The 18,675-nt window shown below is 37.4% G+C and overlaps 1 protein-coding gene across 2 annotated transcripts; it reads right to left on the bottom strand.

Moving 5' to 3' along the window:
* Positions 1-454: 454 nt before the first annotated feature.
* LOC144195124 (dual specificity testis-specific protein kinase 1-like) lies at positions 455-11,905 on the bottom strand. Of its 2 annotated transcripts, XM_077714537.1 has the most exons (10): positions 11,763-11,905; positions 11,207-11,275; positions 6,480-6,670; positions 5,698-5,819; positions 5,495-5,543; positions 5,153-5,302; positions 2,284-2,457; positions 2,118-2,201; positions 1,761-1,847; positions 455-1,634 (listed from the first exon to the last, which is right to left on the bottom strand). In XM_077714537.1, the coding sequence occupies exons 2-10, from the start codon at positions 11,235-11,237 to the stop codon at positions 1,530-1,532; spliced, it is 993 nt and encodes a 330-aa protein (XP_077570663.1). In that variant the 5' UTR covers positions 11,238-11,275; positions 11,763-11,905; the 3' UTR covers positions 455-1,529. The 2 variants fall into 2 exon arrangements, with proteins under 2 accessions (XP_077570663.1, XP_077570664.1); XM_077714538.1 differs by lacking the exon at positions 11,207-11,275 and having other exon boundaries at positions 11,763-11,872.
* Positions 11,906-18,675: the final 6,770 nt, after the last annotated feature.

The raw sequence follows: 18,675 nt of genomic DNA, 5'->3' as shown, positions 1-18,675 counted from the left end.
AACAAAACTTGGAAAGAGTAGCTCTCTTCCATTCCATGATTAGAGTGAAGTTAATAGTCTGGAACAAAAGAGTCATCAAAACTACATTAAGTGTGTCTAATCATGGCATGCAAAACTCAATTTCAGACGCTTATTCTCACTCAGATCACACCTTGTCAAGGAGATGGACACAATTAGCACACTATCATGTTAACTTTGTTTTTGGGTGGCTTTTGGGGCTATATGCTCGTTTAACTTTAATTTATGTCACCCATCTTTTTAGCCAAATGTGTCGTAGAAATGCGTTTTTGTAATTTTAGTCCACCTGCAATGCCATTACCTTACTGTGATAATCTAACAAATTATTTCTTAAATAGGTTACCCCACAGTAAGAGCCCTATTTGTGCCTAATTTATTTTTAATGATCCTTGAGGAGCGATGGATTATGTTAATAAGAACTCGCAGAGCCATGTCGTTTAAGTAGAAGCTTTTATTTGTACCAATCTGAACAAAAGACCTATTACTATAAAAATATTACTAAACAGACGATTAAAAAATGACGAATAGACAATATTTACAGTGTCATGATATGATATAACTGCCAAAGATTTTAAAACAATTACAGTTTTATTTTATGAAACTATTCAAGCTATATTTCTCATTTTAACACTTGTTTGGGAAGCTAAAAGTGAACCATAAACGTTATAAACAAAAACTTGAAACGTTTCTCAATTTGAGGTCATTCCAACAAAAATTGTCAAAAATATTGGCCTATAAAATAGGGTCAAACATTTTAGAACACCCTGTACTTTATTCCGCCCATAATAGTCCAAGACAATGATGTAATCCCCAGATCACTCTATTTAAATTCTTGTTTGTCATAAAATGCGTTAATTTCTACCAAGTTTTTGTTGTCATTAGTGTGAAGTAAAGGTTTTGTTGTAGTCTGTTTGAGGTTATTCTGGAAAAAAAGTGTTTTTCACATGACTTTGTCAAAAGAACACTTTTGGGAATGTTTCACTGAATGATGTATACTGGTGAGATGAGCAATTAATCAGTGCATTTTCCTTAGACAAGTCAAAAAGTCTGCAAAGTCAAACGTACGATCTTCAGATTGAAAAGCTGTGTTGCATTTGTATTCAAGAGATGTTTTTTTAAGGAAATTTGTACAACTGTCCTCTTTGCTGTTCTGATTTCAGTAGAAAACAAACTGCTTAGTCGTCAAACCTATCCTGAATCAAAAAAGAAAGTATCGCTGAAGGAAGAACCAGCATCTTCAGACATGATTGTCCATATGGTTACATGGCAAACCCTTAGTCATTAGCAAATGAATGAAAAGGGCATCTGGGTACAGTATTCCCCTTTGAATGCCACCTAATATTATAAATGAAGTACATTAAAAAATGTACATGACAAGACATTTTTTCCTCCCATAGAAAATAGCAAATATGTACGTTTGCGCCGCTTCAGTTGAGCAGTTTTGGGTGAAATATGTCTCAATCAGCTTGATGTTGTTTTCCGTGCCTCCATTGTTTCTTCCCCTCAACAAGTCAGGTCAAGGCCAGTTCGTTTTTTGGCAGTGGCTCCAAACTCTCTGCAAATTCTCCTAAATCATCTAAGAGCTCTGTGAATGCTGGACGTCTGAAGGACTCCACCTGACGGACAAAGAAACAGCTGTTATCTGGGGTAACTTCTGAGAAACTTTTTTTGATAGCATGAATTAGAGACCCCATGTATTTTATTGGCGATGTAGGTAGATGACCACATTCTTAGATACTTACCATACAGCAGCTGGCTGCCAGCTCCAAAAGACGCTGAGGACAGTCGGTCACCATCTCCTTGAATGCTATCTTATCCAACCCATAGTCCTAAAATATCAATATGCATTTGACAAGATTCTGAAAATTGAGCAATTTGACTAGATTCAACTTTTATCATTGAGTGGTGATCACAACAAGAAGCCGTTTCTAGACTAAATGAAAAATTATCAGAATATTGGGTCTGACTTTAACATTTTATACATACTATCAACAACACCTGTAAATCCTAAAAAAAAACATTCATAAAATCTTTCAGTATGTTTTTCTGCCTTTTGTCTGAACAAAAATCAATGCGTATTCCTGATAAATGAAACCTACCTGAGTTCTCGGTAGTATCTCAGGGTCAGCAGGCACCCTAGCCAAGATTTCACAAAGCACGATTCCAAAGGAGAAAACATCTACCTAAGAGAGGAAAAATTATCCCCCAATATTAATGAGATCTAATAGTTACAATTAAATTAGAATCTAAGAGTTTATCTGATACCTTGCGGTCGTACGGCTCCCCTCGCAACATCTCCGGGGCCATCCAAAAAGCAGAGCCAACCAATGAGAGTTTTCTTCCCAGGTCTTTGACTGGAAGTTCCACCACCTCTCTAGCCAGACCAAAGTCTGTCACCAAGGCCTCTCGACCTCGAGACGTGATGCGGATCAGACAATTCTGCCGAGAAACAATGTTATGACATTCGGCCAGAAGAGGGCAGACTCTGATAGGCATTCAAACATGTACAGTATACAGTGTTCCCTCGGTCATCGCGGTTAACAACAAATACTCCTGTCTAATATTGGAGAGTGGTGGTCCAGTGGATAAGTCATCAGTTTCCTGCTTCTTTGGTCTTGGGTTCAAATCCAAGCACATGCAAAGATATTCCCAATATTACTCAGGTAAATGAATGAGATAACTTTACAAGTACTACTGCTTTCTCTCACAGGGTGGTGGCCCAGTGGATAAGTCATCTGTCTCTCATCTCTGTGGTCCTCGGTTCAAATCCAAGTGCAAGCAAAAGTTTTCCCAATATTATTCAGTTAAAAGAATAAGTTCTAATGGCTAAGTGTTTAACTGAATAAATATTCAGTGGTGGATGAATCATTTTGTGAAAAAAAGGACTAAGTGTTTCACCCAGTTTCCTTAGATAAAACAAGTACTACTGCTTTCTCACAGGGTGGTGGCCCAGTGGATAAGTCATCAGTCTCTCATCGCTGTGGTCCTGGGTTCAAATCCAAGTGCAAGCACAAATTTTCCCAATATTATTCAGTAAAAAAATAAGTTCTAATGTCTAAGTGTTTAACTGCATGAGTATACAGTGGTGGATGAAGCATTTTGTGAAAAAAATAACTAAGTGTTTCACCCAGTTTCCTTGGATAATACGTTTCAACAACCATGTATATGTGTGAGGGTGGTGGCCCAGTGGCTAAGTCATCAGTCTGCCAACTCTTTGGTCCTTGGTTCAATTCCCAGTGCATGCAAAGATTTTCCCACAATTGTTGAGGTAAAAGAATACGTATTTATGTCTAAGTGTCTTACTGAATAAGTCTTCAGTGGTGGATGAAGCATTTTGCCAAAAAAATGACTGAGTGTTTAACCCATTTCCTTGGATAAAAGTATAAGTGCTACTTCTTTCTCCCACAGGTTGGTAGCCCAGTGGCTAAGTCATCAGTCTGCCACTGGTGTGGTCCTGGGTTCAATTCCCAGTGCCGGCAAAGATTTTCTAAATATTCAGTTAAAAGAATAAGTTAAAGTGTCTAAGTGTTTAAGTGTATAAGTATAAGTATTCAGTGGTGAATGAAGCATTTTAACAAAAAAATTACTAAGTGTTTCACCCCATTTCCTTGGATAAAACGTTTCAACACCCATGTATAAGTGGGGCACGAGTTGGTGTAGTGGGTTGCACACTCGCCTTTGCACCGAGAGAACGTGAGTTCGCTTCCCGGTGTTGGCGGTTCACTGACCAAGCAAGCGGTCGAGGGTCGGCCGGAGGCCGACCCGAGAACGCCTTTCGCACAGACAGGTCCTTCAACATTCTTCCGAACTGCCGAAGGCAGTTCGGAATATAACCTTTTGCTGAAAAATATGACTAAGTGTTTAATATAAATTAAAAAGTTTTTTCTTTTTTTTTTCCCTTCTTCTTATTCCATTGACCAATTCTTCTTTCCAAGTATTTTCAGCCAAACGACGGCAGCGGGAATCGAACCCAGGTCTCCCAGACGGGAGTCCAGTGATCTAACCTCTGCGCCAACCAAGTGACTACACTTTCCTTGGTAATCATTTGAGTGTCTTTCCAAGAAGTACACAGAAAGAACTAATTAAAGCTATGTCAGAACCGGGATTTGAACCCAGGTCCCCCGGACGGGAGTCCAGTGAACTAACCTCTGCGCCAACCAAGTGACTACACTTTCCTTGGTAATCATTTGAGTGTCTTTCCAAGAAGTACACAGAAAGAACTAATTAAAACTATGTCAGAACCGGGATTCGAACCCAGGTCTCCCCGACTAGAGACAAGTGAGGTAGCCACTAGGCTACAATTTTGCTACACTTTTCTATGTAATCATTTGAGTGTCTTGACAAGAAGTACACAGAAACAACAAAGTGAAAAAGTGTCCCAACTGGGAATTGAACCCAGGTCTCCCAGACGGAAGACAGGTGAGCTAACCACTACACCACCAAGTGACCACAGTTTCCATTGCAATCATTTGAGTCTCTTGAGAAGAAGTCCACAGAAAGAACTAAGTGAAAAAGTGTCCCAACCAGAACTTGAACCCAAGTCTCCCAGGCAGGAGTCCAGTGAACAAACCCCTGCGCCACCAAGTGACTACACTTTCTATTGTCCTCATTTGAGTGTCTTGACAAGAAGTACACAGAAACAACTAAGTGAACTATCGTAACATATGTCCAGTATTCACTAGAATATGTTATCCATTGTTTTGTGCCATTCAAATAGATTTGTCTTTCATTTTATCGATCACCAAGTTTGTGTAGTGTCAGCCAGTTTCCTGCCCTCTAAATAATTCAACTCCAGGTGGGAGAGCCTCAGAAAAATGAGACTAAAGCCTTCCTCATACAGGGCGATCGATAGCTGCCTGGCCATCCCATTCAAAATAGATTAAATATTCATTGCTATCAATGTCAGCCAATGAGTTGAAAATTATTTCTAGAGCACTGTTTTTTTCTGATAAATGTAAATACAAAAAACTTGATCCTTATTTGGAAAATGTAAACAATCAATGACCGGTGAATATTAGTGTTTTATTTATTTATTTTTATTTATTAAAAAAATGTAATCTCTTCGGTAGAAAAGTGAGGGTTTTTTTGTATGCAATATCATACCTGTAATGAAGATTTAATGAAATTTTCTTACTTTTGAGTTGAGATCCCTGTGGTAAATATTCTTGTAATGCAGGTAGATCATCCCTCTGCTGATATCACAGGCCAGGTCCACCTTCTCTCTCCAGCAAAGAGGAACATCTTTTTTGGCCAGGAGCTCGTCCAGACAGCCACCATTCACGTACTAACATGGGCCAAAAATGAAAAGGTATCTTTAGCAATTTACTTTGCAAGTTTTACATGACTTGAGTCAAAACAAATACATAGAAACAACTAAGGGAAAATGTTTCCCAACTGAGATTCGAACAAAACCTTTCCACATAGCAGTCAGTTGAGCAAAGACCTCTTACACTTCACAAAACTCTTTTGGACCCACCTCTAAAATTGGGTAGAGCTTGTCTTCTTTAACACATATTCCCAGATATCTAGAAAATAGACAATATGCATGTCAGTTCAAATGCCATAAATGGAAAATGTACTTGTAATAGTGCAAAGATCACATTATTGGGCAGTGTATAAACTGGAAAAATCTTTATGATTACTTTCTATGAGTGAAGTGAGAAAAGCCACGACTTTTACCTGACAATATTGGGATGGGATAATTTTTGAAGAAGGCTGATTTCACGTACAATGCTGTCTTGGTCCACATCATTTTTGTATATCTTCACAACCATGACCTTGCGGCTAGTAGTATGTACCACCTGAAGACAAAAGTGATCATTTTAGCTGAACTAAGACTAAAAAAAAAAAAAAAAAAAAGCTCTGCGATCCTCATGATAAGTAAATGCCCAGCCATATTTTTCTAGTATCACTCTTATATATTTCTGGGCTTCTCAATTAAGAATTTAAACAGTAAGTTTTGATCAAATATATTGCATTTAAGGATAAAAGTTCCAAGTGGCCCAACCCAAAATATGAAACATCCTTGGTCTGCATCCAAGATGGAAAAAGGAGAAAGTATATGTCACCAAAAAGTGTAAAGTAACATAGCCTGTGATGATTTTTCTTATCTTTATTCCACTGTTCTCCAAATGAAGATGCTTCCCTATTATAGTTCTAAGAAATGTGTGATTTGCATGTTGCAGTTCCTTGAAGATCATCCAGATCTTTTCCTTGCCTTCAAACTCAGAAAATCTTGGTTTCCCTGTTGCTGCACTGGTTTCCCAATAAGCATTACATAATATCTCACTTGAGGCTGTTATTGTGCCTCCACAATGTTCTGAAGCTCGTGGGCCAATCGTGGAATGGTAGAAATGTCCCAATTAATGGCTGAAACAAAGCATGCTTTGATGGCAGCTCACGTGTAGGCTGGTACATGGCAGACAAAAAAGAAAAATGGGGATGAACATTCAAATGCATACCTTATAAACCTTGGAGAAGAAGCCACTTCCGATTAAGTCAGCTGTAAAATTTTCCCAGAACTCCAGTTTGCGCACAGCGGTGCGTAGCTTCTGCCAACGGTCCACGTTGTAGTACTTGTCTGAAGATTCTCCGTACAGGGTGGGACTGGTGGGCTCGGAGACATCCACATCACACATACTGGAGATGCTCGCTAAGAAAGACACGAATAATGTTATTATTGGCAAGATGTGTTTTTCTAGATGGGAACAGCATGGTCAATAAGACTTGATCATATTCTTGAATATATCCATAAAGTCCTGCTATTGTCAATACAAAAGGTAAAAAAAAATTGACAGAAAAACCCAAGTCATGTCCTAATTCAGCACCACAATTCCCATCAACATAGATCTCAATATTCCACTATACATTGAGATCAGTGCATTTTTAGCCTTTGTATTGTTTGGTCTATTTTGTGTGTGTGTAGATTTAGAAGTGGAGCTTATGCAAACATTTATCTGTGTGGTGTATTAATAATAAATGTTAAAATGATAAATAAGCCCAAGTGACATTTGTTGTCAATGGTTACAAGCAACCGAGTAAATGGAATTGAAAAGGGCAAATTACACATTTGAATAATCAGGACGTCTCTTGAATTAAAGAGAGGCTCATAAAAGGGACCACAGTTCCACACACTGAACTCAAATGGGTGAAATAACGTTATGCAATTCAGCTTGAAACAAAGACATTGAATAATGCGAGGACAAAAATAGAGGCTCTGCTAATGGATAACACATTCGGTCATTGAGCAAAAAAACATCTTATTTAATCCTGGGGATACATTAAATGTATTTGTAACAGTAAATGTGATTCACTGAGTATTTTCTTCCCACTTAGCTGTAAAAATATTTTTAAAAGAAATAAAATTCAAGCACAAAACCCCTGCAAAGATAAGCAGAACAGAAAATGAATTATCCTTTTTATAGATAAGCTATAGAAGGCCAGTACATTAGCTGACGTAGTGCAACACATCACATGACCTTTGTAGCAATCCCAGAGAGTTTTGTGCATGGCATTTTGACTTCAATTACTTAATTAAATTATCCAATGCACTAATAGCAATGCTGACAACATGAATGTTTCATCGGTAAATACATGTTTAATCCAAATGGATATCTGCTTGAATGTGAATGACATCCTTCACATTCTCTACATGATAACAATATTGAAGAAAAAAGAAAAGTCAGAGTATTTTTAAGAAAAAAAATATTAAGCGCTCCAGAGCTGCTAGAATTAAATTCTGAAGTGGTTCCACTGCAAAGGTTGGTGTAACAACATGAAAGTTGTTCGCGATGATGCCGGTGGAAAGCACACACTGACACGCTAACACAATTGGCAAAGCTTTTTCTCACCAAACTGTGTATACTCAGACCCACTTTTCATGCTGCTTTTGTTCATTCGGCCCTTAAACAATTGTCACACTCTACGTTGAGACACTTACAAGTGAAGCATTATCATCTCACTCACTGTATTGTCACAATTGGACTGTTTCTTTTATTTCTTGGTCTTAAAAAGAAGGAATTTCATAAATTCAATCAATCCAGAAAAGAAACTTTAAATATTTTTTGTACTAAAATACAATATTTGGTTTTAAACACGAATTTAAACTCTTTCAATATCTAAATGGTTTTAGACTCTACACAAAAAGATCCATTCTTTACTTCAGAGTGTGTGTGTGTTAACTCTGCTTACTGTCTTTGGCAGCATTTTTATGTCACTCCACTGTGGGTTTTGGTTAAGCCAGCTCACTAAACAGTGACCACAAACTGTGGAAAAATGCATACAACACATTAGTGACATCATGGTGCAACTTTCTGAAGGTAGTGTTTTTGGGTTTACCACTCTTCTTGAATTACAGGCAATTTAATAATATCACCACGCCATTAAATGGCCATATTTGCCCCAGTTTCCACTTTTTTTTGACAACCTAACACCTCGTGAACGTCGAAACGACATGAGAGCGGAAATACAACGTATGCAAACGGGAGAAAAGAGGATCACAAGCAACTGTGATTTTAACCTATGACAGCCCTGCAACGCCACTATTATAACTGACGATCCCCATTCTGACGTACTTCTTGTCCATGTGGAATGTTGCTTGCAGTAAAACCTAGTTCACATACAAGCAGTATTTTTCACTCCCACACTTTAGTTTTTCTCCATCGTGAATAAGCAACATTTTACTTTAGGACCATTTATATAAATATCAAACCCAAACAGGAGGATAATACCTTAATGCCTTTGACACCACATTAGACCCACACAAAAAGACATAACCAAGTCTGGGTTTGGTACAGTGTTTTACAGTGTAGTCAAAAGGGAGAACTAAACCATAACATAGTTTATCTACCGCAAAAATGATTTATGGTCATGGCATTTTTTACTGACCAATGTATTAAAGCGGAACATTTAATCAGTAGAGATCTCATTCATCTTAATTCATCTGTGCCTTTTCCACAGCACAGTGATTTGGTGCCTCTCAGCTCTGGTTTTACTGCGTGTGCACCTTTTTTTGTTTGTTTTTAAGCAATTCTTGGTGCCTTATTACATTGAATACGACATAAATATGCGATGGCCAAGTTTCAAGTACAGCAATCCATTTTTTTAAGCATGAAGAGTACTTGATCACAGCCAAAACAAAGAGACTCAATTACGCTTTGCAAGCAGAGTCAGTGATGATGGATTTCAAGACTATGTTGAAAAGATGCTTCACAATTTTCCCTACACAGAAAAGTTTTAAAATATGCCTCTAATGAACCCCAAATAACATATATATATATTTTTTTGATGATGATCAATGTTGTGCTGAACATAATTTTTGGATGACTGTCGAAAGATTCAATCTTCGTAATATTAATCCTCAACACGTTTTCCCACGTGCATTTAGAATTTAATATTTTAGCTGTAAAATAAGGTTTGAGGTCCCAAGTTTTTTAACTGGGAGAATGTTTTAATCCTTAAAGAAAAATATTTTAATATGTGGCAATGGTTTGCCGCATATAACTTAAACGTTTTACAGTGTTTAACGGTGACAGGTTTTTTTGTGGTGTACCGCAAAAAATGCGAAACCGTTTTCCGTTCATGCAACATATCTAAATACGTGCAGCAATATGTAGACAGATACTATACCACTATCCGTAAACCTGTATATTAATAAAAAAAAGTTGCAACATCATGCATTTTCTTATGTGTGTGTTGCACCATTCAACAAGCTACTCTGGATATCAATGACATGACATAATGAAGAGGTCAAATGATGAGCCACACTACTAAAGTGACGTAATGAGAAAGAAACTCTACCACTAAGTGGAGTCAATGTATCTAAAATTGGCATCCTCATGCTTTATCATTGATGCCATAACTATGTCAGCATCCATAGACGCTTCCGAAAGAGACCAATGACTTTAAATCCAATCCAGACTAAAAAAATATTGACCTGCAAATGCACATGGTGAGCAACAAACCCAGATTGATAGTAATGTGGAAGATTGTCACATGCAAGCATACATATTTTATGTCAGGGCATATCTTAATGCCAGATAATTAAAGAGGTATGATACATGTTCAAGGATAATGCAATCACTGCCTGCTCATTATAACTAAAATTACAGGTTTTATGTGAGCACCGCAAGAAACCCTGTAATTTGGGTAACAAAACGTACAATGAAAACAAGGCCAAAGACGACATGAATCATAAAATATGTAGTAAAAATGGACTTTAAAAAAGGGCTCAGTTAATTGAGTGCAGGTTTCGTTTTTTTAACGGAATTAAAAGTGAAAGTATTTGGGAAATGATTAAAAGTGGTATTTCTCATGCAATAATTGACAATGTTTCTTTAGTAAAGAATAAAACTAAGTCTAACAAGACTAAAATTCTGATTTCTTTTTGGTTTGCTTGTTTGTTTCTGACAATTTTTTTGTAGGAGGACAAGTGAGATGAGCAGGTGTTGCTGACACACACAGATGTGAAGAAATTACTTAAAAATAAAGCAAAACAGGAATTCTGAGCCAATATACATCCACATGGGAAGAAGCCTTTTCCTTTTTAAACTACAAACTCAAAACACAATGGCTGCAATTGACAGTGACAGAGATCCAATCTGTTTGAAATGGGAGGAAGCGACCGTCATTACACTTCGAATCGAATTATGACTTCCGCCAGGTCGGTATTTATCCGGCTTAATGGCTGGCCATTGATAATGAGATCAAACTGACAGGCTCATTTGATGTTTAGGACACATTGCTATTGGCCACTCCTGAATTGACTCATTAAATATATTAAATTGCTAAATTTCTGGTTATATAGTACATAGTGGCTAAAAGTAGGGCTATGCAAGTCATCTAAACAGAGGTTTTCTAAACATAAAGACACTAAATATGTTGTATTAAGATTTTTAAAAAACATATTTATGTATTTCTAAGGTGAACTATCCATTTAATTGCTGGCTAATATCAATTTGTTTGTGTATACTGTGTCAGTTAGTATAGATTTTTCTTTTCACTGGCCAATTCATTATGGCAAAGGTCATCAATATGGGGTTTTCTGGCATCAGATGGCCCTCAAAGACCATTATATCTAGCTGTAAAATTTTAATAGGCAATTCCTTTTAAAAATTGAACATCTACATACAAAGGGCTAGCTAGGGAAATGTGTTCCACTGAAGATATATTTTTATCCCATCATACTTACTGAATTGATTGAGTAAACTATTCATTTGCATCTTGGGGTAACTGGAACAAACCCAGAAATCTGCAGAAACTGAGGAGGAACCACACACATGCAAGAAAAATGAGCAAAACACTCACAGGGTTCAACATTACAAGCAACATTAAAAACAATGGCAACTGAGACATTGGTAGACATAAATTCACAGGGTTCAAGGTTAAACACCAATTAGTTTAATGATTATGATTAGGAACATGCAGACACATCTATGGTTGGTTCATTACCACAGCACATTGATCTTTTTTCATTGTCTTTGCTCAACTTTGCAGCTTTGTATCTCCCTTTTGTAGTCCCAAAAAGTCCTTTAGCGGTTCAATGCATCACCAACTTCCACCATAATAGTAAAAAAACTATAAGGGAGTTTCTCTTACCATACTAAAGTTATCCAGAGTTGTAAACGAGGAACTCCAAGCAGTTCATTAGTTTAAGAGAGCCATTTTGATGCTTGAATTTATTATTCGGAACCACTGCACACGTCCACACCATTAAACTATTTGTATGAAAACAAATAAAAACTTACCTTAATGATTCTCAGCTGCAAAATTTAGGCCAGGTTTATGTGGCAGGTTTCTGCCTCATATATCCTCTCATGTTTGCTCTCACAACAGGAAGTGTAGCTAGATTGTCTCTCTCTCTCTCTCTCTTGCAGGTTCTAAGTGGTAGATTTGGTTTCCCGCAGCTGCTGTGAAAGCAGTCTCACTAGTGGGATGCATGTTTCATGGGTTGTCTTAGGAACCAGCTCTTCCAGCCGTGCGTCGGTGGATGAAACTCCACCCACGGGAAGGGAGGCTGAAGGGGAGAAGCAGAGTAAATGGACTGGACTTTTGCTTCAAAAAGCTCAGGGTTGGATGGATGCACATTTTCACAAGCCGTGGCCGTGGGGATTTTATTTATGCCGCCAAATATCTATTTTTACGACGGCTATCTGAACTGAATTGCACTCACCGAGGAACATACGTGTTGATGAAATGTATCCAGACACAATACATTACACTCGTGGGGGAGGTTTGTATTTGTGAAGAACAATGAGGAGCTCTGGCCCAAAGCATTAACTCCTACTCAGAGTGTGTGGGAAATTAATAGACTCAAATACAAAGCACATAAAAACCATGCAAATGCTGAGTTGTTTTAGTGAATTGTTTACAGCTTGAGTATTTTATACCAGCATAAACTGGTGCATTTGTTTGCATGCCTTTAAAAAAAAACAAATTGCAAATTGACAACAGCTTGTTTGAACAGTGTTCAATTATCTGAGCATGCATGTTTTGGGGATGTGGGGGGAAAAAAACCAGAAAAAACCCATGCAAGCCTATGGAGAACATAGTTTTGGAACAAAAGTAGTTTAAAAATGTCAGTTTTGAGATTTGTGAGGAAATGGGAACACTTTGCAAATTGATTTACTGTACATGGATCCAGATGATCATTAAAGTTGCTTTTAAATGTCAGGTTTGATTTCATAGTGTTATCTTATCTCAAAAGGAAAATGTTCTCGCTGTTTATATTCCTGTGACGTAGTGTGACATCAATGGATGTGGAGGTGCTCGTTGGTACTCTTGGAATTTTTGTTATGTGAATGTGAACCGGATCTGCACATGCTTCATTGGACATTCCTTTCTATCACTCAGATTTGGCTTAGGATGTATTACTTAATTTTCCGTAGCGCTTATCCTGACAAGAATTGCAGGGGGTGCTGGAGCCCAGCCAACTATGATGTTAGTTGACCATAAATACTATTTAATTGCTTCGGAAGAACGTCTTTTTCTATTCTTTTCATTAGTTGAAATGGCAACCATTTTTATTAAGAAAAGTCTGCTGTTGCCATTTTAACACTTTAAAGTCCAAACCACTCAAATATTGATGATACATTAGAATTTTTTTGAGATGTTGAGCCTTTATAGTCCCTCGGGAAAAGAAATCCAGCAAAATATCAAATATAATATATCAAAAATGTGTGTCATATTTATAAAGTACATCAGTTTTATCAGGGGAAAATAAAAATAAACATCCCATTGCTCAAAATTAATGTTTAAAATGATACTTTGGGCCTGTAGTATTATCGTGCCTCCACTTGGAGTCATCATTCTCTCATACATGACCTTGACACTTGCCACAATCACTTCCAAGTATAATCTGTTGATAAATAAATGCATGTCGTGTGCATTTGTGCGATATCAATTCCACAATATAGTGGATCGATACAGAATTAATTTCATTGGCGTTAATGTATCTTGTTCAGGTTGATATTCTGTTCCTTCATTGTCTAAAGAATTGAGTGTAAAAAGACCAGGAGGTGGCAGCAAATCCTCGTGAATGGTAATTGTCGCATCACTGCAGAAATGTCTCATCTCATCTCATTTTTTTGAACAGCTTCATCCTCATTAGGATCGCCGGGGGTGCTGGAGCATAACCCAGCTGACACTGAGGCTGGGGACAGACCACTATGCACACTCACACCTATACCTAGGAGCAATTTAGGTGTCCAATCAGCCTATCATGCATGTTTTTGGAATGTCGGAAGACACCGGAGTACCCAGTGGAAACCCACGTAGCCCCTGGGAGAACATGCAAACTCCACACTGGTGCCAAGACCTGGATTTGTACACAGGACCCTAGAGCTGTGAGGCAGACACGCTAATCACTCGCTCCACCGAGCCACCCCTGCAGAAATGTGAAAACTTGAAGAGATTCCTTTTCCTTTTCATATTCATTTATGGGTTTTCACCTCTGCAATGCGGATCGCAATAATTTTTATTTTTTGAGAGAAGATTTGGAAGTATTTTTGAAAAATATGTAGTGGAAGTATTTACATGAACAGTGTTTCTTCACTCAAATTATTCCCTGTTTACTTTAATTTTTTACACTTTTTCTTTTCTTTTTTTTCTAAATGATGCCATTGGAGAACATGGGTAGTCTTGTAAAGGCAGAGTGCTAATATTACTTTGAGAATAAGTGTGTTGTTTTATGCTTTAACAATGTTTTGTTTTGCAGTAAAATCAAATAGCCCCATAAAGGTTTAATCCTCAAAGGTTTACTGAGGGATTGTTTGCAGGAACAGAATTTCACTTCATTAGCCTCATTTTGCTCTACTGTGTCCATGCATCCAGTTGAAAATGACCCTAAACAAAACTGGTCAACTATTTGTTCCTTTTTTCCTGAATTATCCAGCAATAAACTTTAACAAGAGTTTTTTTAGAATTAGTCCTTGTTGTTGTTGTTGTTGTAACAATGGTAAGCTTTCTTAATTCGCCTTAGTTAATCTTTAGCAGCTCAAATCTTGAAGGAAAAAACAGACTTTTTTGTCCAAATTTGTTTTCAGTCTATTTATCCCAGGATAAGTATAAATGTTTGTTATGTTTAACTACAAAAATGGCACTAATCTGTGTATTATTTAAATAAACATTGCATGACATTACACATTTCATTTGAGTTTTCCATGCTTTGATCATAAAGTAAAGGAAATCATCATTCAAAACATTTGGAATACCAGACCAAACAATAAAACAGCCAAGTTAAATACAGTTTGCAAATCCAGCGGTTTTCACCATAATTGATTAGGTGAGAACATATGAGGTTTGTGGTTCACTGTTTTTCACCATAATAAATACTTGAACAGAAAAATCTAAGTTTAAGTTTGCCAAAACGACTGATAAGAATTTCAAGGAAATGTTTCCTATCCATTTAACACCCACTTTAAAAGTCACTCTTGAGTTGTGGCCTTTCAGCAAAAAAAAATTGAAGAGATATTGTGTATGCCTTCTACAATGTATATGGTCTAATAGTACTGCTTATTTTTGGACATCCAGCAGTACAAAGTGTGGCATTTCAGTACCTCCCACAAAGGCTTTTATCTTTTATTTTCAAAGAATGACATGTACTTTCACCTGAAGCTCCACTGGGTTTACAACTTTCAATTATGTTGTGAAAGTGACAAAAAGTTATGTGAAATGGACAGTGTTGCAGTAAGGGCCAAGTTCTGATCCCTGTGTGTGACTGTGCAAGTGACATTATAATAATCAGAGGTCACATTGCCACGATTTAAACAGTGCATCCTTGCTGAGAGATAAGATTTAAACCACAGAAGAGCTGAGCGTGTAATTCCAAAATGGAGGTGAGGAAGTTGTGGGTTTAGATTGACATATTAATAGAATTGCTGAGCCTTGATGAAGTATCAGAATTTAAAATATAAGTTGCTCTGTCAAGGGTCGTTTTGATGGAGGCATGGAAAAAAAATTGAACAGATTGTACTAAGTCAGGGGGGTCTAGCTGCAAGTACAATGGCAGGGGAATATGATGAAATAAAAATACATAAAGAAATAAATCTAATCATTAGGAGAAATGTGCACGAGTTAGGGAACTATTTGGTTTACTTTGCCACAGTATCAGATAAGAATTCAGGATATATTTCAAAAGTAACTTGTTTTAGCCAAGGACAGTGGGGAGAATAATAGGATAAAAATAATATTTTCTGTCTCTCTTGATCTTAGTTTTCTCCCTTGGAATCAAGGTAGCGCATAGCTGAGGGTCAAACTCAAGCTTACGTATGGAAAAAATTTATGGTTCAGTGTTTGATGGCACATTGCGCTCCATAAACATATGTACACTGAATTTCAGGGGGAACACATTTTTGAGAAGAACGCCGCAGAGCTTTGAGGTCTGCAGTGTGAAGACTCTTTGTGTATTCTATGAATTGGATCCTTTTAGAGCAAATGTAGTGGGCCAAACACTGCTCCACTGTTTCTCAAGTCTTGATATTATACACTTTCAACCTCTTGATCCAATTCCAAATAACCTACTTCAGTAGAAATAATTAATTGTCCTAAGAAACGCATTATTCTGAACTGTAATCTACCAAATCCCCCCCTGGCCAGAAAATCAGCCTTGGAACGTTTATTTTTACTCAACAACTATGATGATATTGCTGATAATGATGTCGCTATTCATTTCTTAATTCGATTTCTGCTATCATTCTTTTGAGGGTTGTGGTTGAGTTGGGGACAAAGTAACTACTGTTTGATTGATCGCTCTATTGAGACATGATATGACAGACAAAATATAAATGTAAAATAAAATACACAAGCATATTCCATAAAGTATATATCCTCTTTACTGTCGTGGGTGACACATTTGTCCTGACACTGTATTATAAACATATTTCAAGCCATCAAGAGCCCCCAAGGGAGATGTATATTCTCTCTACGGTTTTATGGAGGTTCTTCCTTTGCTTTTTTTTCCCATTTCCAACCACTTGTTTTTTGTCAGTCACAATTGAACATCTATATTTGGTGTCAGCAATGTAACTTGCAGTAGTCGAATAATGAGACAAAAAAAGACAAAACAACATATGGCAATTATTACAGATTAGAATTCCCATTAAAAAGAACTAATTGGGAAGGGGCTTGACAGCATTCCGCATTGGCCATTAGTGATTGCAAGATTTAACAGGACTAAAGCCTGATTTAAGCCTCTGTAGAGATTTATGCTATCAAATTAGAAACACCAGACATTGGGACCAGTTTCAAGGCTTCACACTCCCCTTGAGACCAATGACTGAAAGATTCATTGGGCGTCCGACTCTTTTATCCCTTTAATTGCCAGCATCAGTCAGAATAAAATCTCATCCCTTGCATAACGGAGCAGAATTGAAAAACAATAATACTCTCTTGCTCCGGCTTTTACACCCTGTGTTGCCGAGAGTCTCCACACACCTGTAACGACTGATGTTTTAGTTTTGCTTTCCTTGACCACCAATGCCTCCCCAATGATTTTACCAGAAGATGCTGACGCACAAGTACGTGCAAAAATGTGACAGCAGGGAGTGAACTTTTCTTTCCTTTTCCTTTCTCCCGCTGTCCAGCTCCAGAAATAATATGAAATAACTGCAGGCATGGGCGCTTGGATGTCTTGCCGTGAGTCTGAAACTCCTCATTGGTGGGTACTTCCAGGAAATTTCACAATACGGCTGCTTGGCAGTTTAGTATATACTGTATAATAATATCAGTAGGTTGTATTGGACCTGGCTAGACTATTCCTCCTGCCCAATGACAATAAAATAATCCTGGTTCTGTTAGGAAACTTACCACCGCTGGTAGAAATCCCAAGATGTATCATTACTGCTCACTGTATCTTGCAGTGGAAGGGCATATAGGATTTATTGATTACTTAACCCTCCCATTTCCCATGTTGAATTAGCTTGAAATGAACAGAACTCCTCTCTTTTCCCAATGGGTATGAACGTTATTTTTGTTGTTGTGTAAAAAGCCTTCTAGATGGTATCTCTATGAGCACTGCCTTTAACCTTGAGTATACCAGCTTCCATCTTTCTCTGCTTAATGTCTGTCAACAGGCCTCAACAACACCCCTTAACTCTGACGTGCAAAACTTTAGTTCAAACATCTGAAAAGGCCAGGAAGCATTTCGAGTTACTCCAGGAAGCAGGTGGATAACTACTCAACAAAACCCAGGTGTGGTTTCCAGACATATAGGAGGTATGCTAAACAGTTATCCAACTGACTTATGACTGGAAAATATATACCATGACTATTAAAAAACAAAAAAAAGTCTCATTTGAGTAGCGCAACAAATATGGTGGCATTTAAAGTAGCATACTCATATATCAAAAACTGAAGTTAAGAGTTGAAAAAACCCTTTTTTTACACAATGAATAAAGCAGAAAACCACAAATGGTCATGCACCGTAATTATTGACGTCACAAAAATACTGTATATCTGTCAGTGAGACGTTCTATTGGCAAACCGAAAGTGGAATGCTGTGTCGAGGTCATTTTCTGACCTCACACCTGAATATTGTTTGGCTTCTGCGAAAAAGAATTGGTCGTGCTATTTCAAATGTCAAAATAATACACATAGATCTGGTCTCTGTTGAGTAGAGAGTTAAGCGTGTGTAGCTCAGTTTCGGAAGAAGTTCCTATTCCAGTTGTTTCTTTAAGGTTTGGCTTCCATTTCAATGTTTTTTTTTAAAGACAATGTCCAGCAGAAATAACTAACGCAATGGTATTCTGCCATTCATTCATAGTTCATGAATAGACGATTCTTTTCGTCCTCTTTTTTTTACTATTTATGAGGTAATGATGTCATTAGATATGGGGAAGCCCTGGGTTTACAGCAGTTTAAGGTTGTGGAACAAAACCATCTGTGGTGCTGGATGGCTGACAAAGAAAGAAAGAAAGTGTGGGTGGAAACATATCTTATTCCCAGTGTCATATCTGCTTATTTTTGCTACAATATTTGCCATTCTTTCTTTGCCAGACACGTACATTTTTGTTAAGAGAAACTGTATGGGGCATCTAGTCAGTCTCGTGGGGGTGTTCACTCTCCATTCTCATGTCCAGGGGGGAACAAAGAAACTCAAAAGTTATTTTTTTTTCGAGAATAAACTAATAAACAAAGTTTTTTTGTGTGTCAGATGGGAGTTAG

The sequence above is a fragment of the Stigmatopora nigra genome, chromosome 4, assembly GCF_051989575.1.
Source record: "Stigmatopora nigra isolate UIUO_SnigA chromosome 4, RoL_Snig_1.1, whole genome shotgun sequence".
NCBI classification, from domain to species: domain Eukaryota; kingdom Metazoa; phylum Chordata; class Actinopteri; order Syngnathiformes; family Syngnathidae; genus Stigmatopora; species Stigmatopora nigra.
The sequence above is the reverse complement of the archived record's forward strand: the minus strand, read 5'-3'. Positions and strand labels throughout refer to the sequence as shown.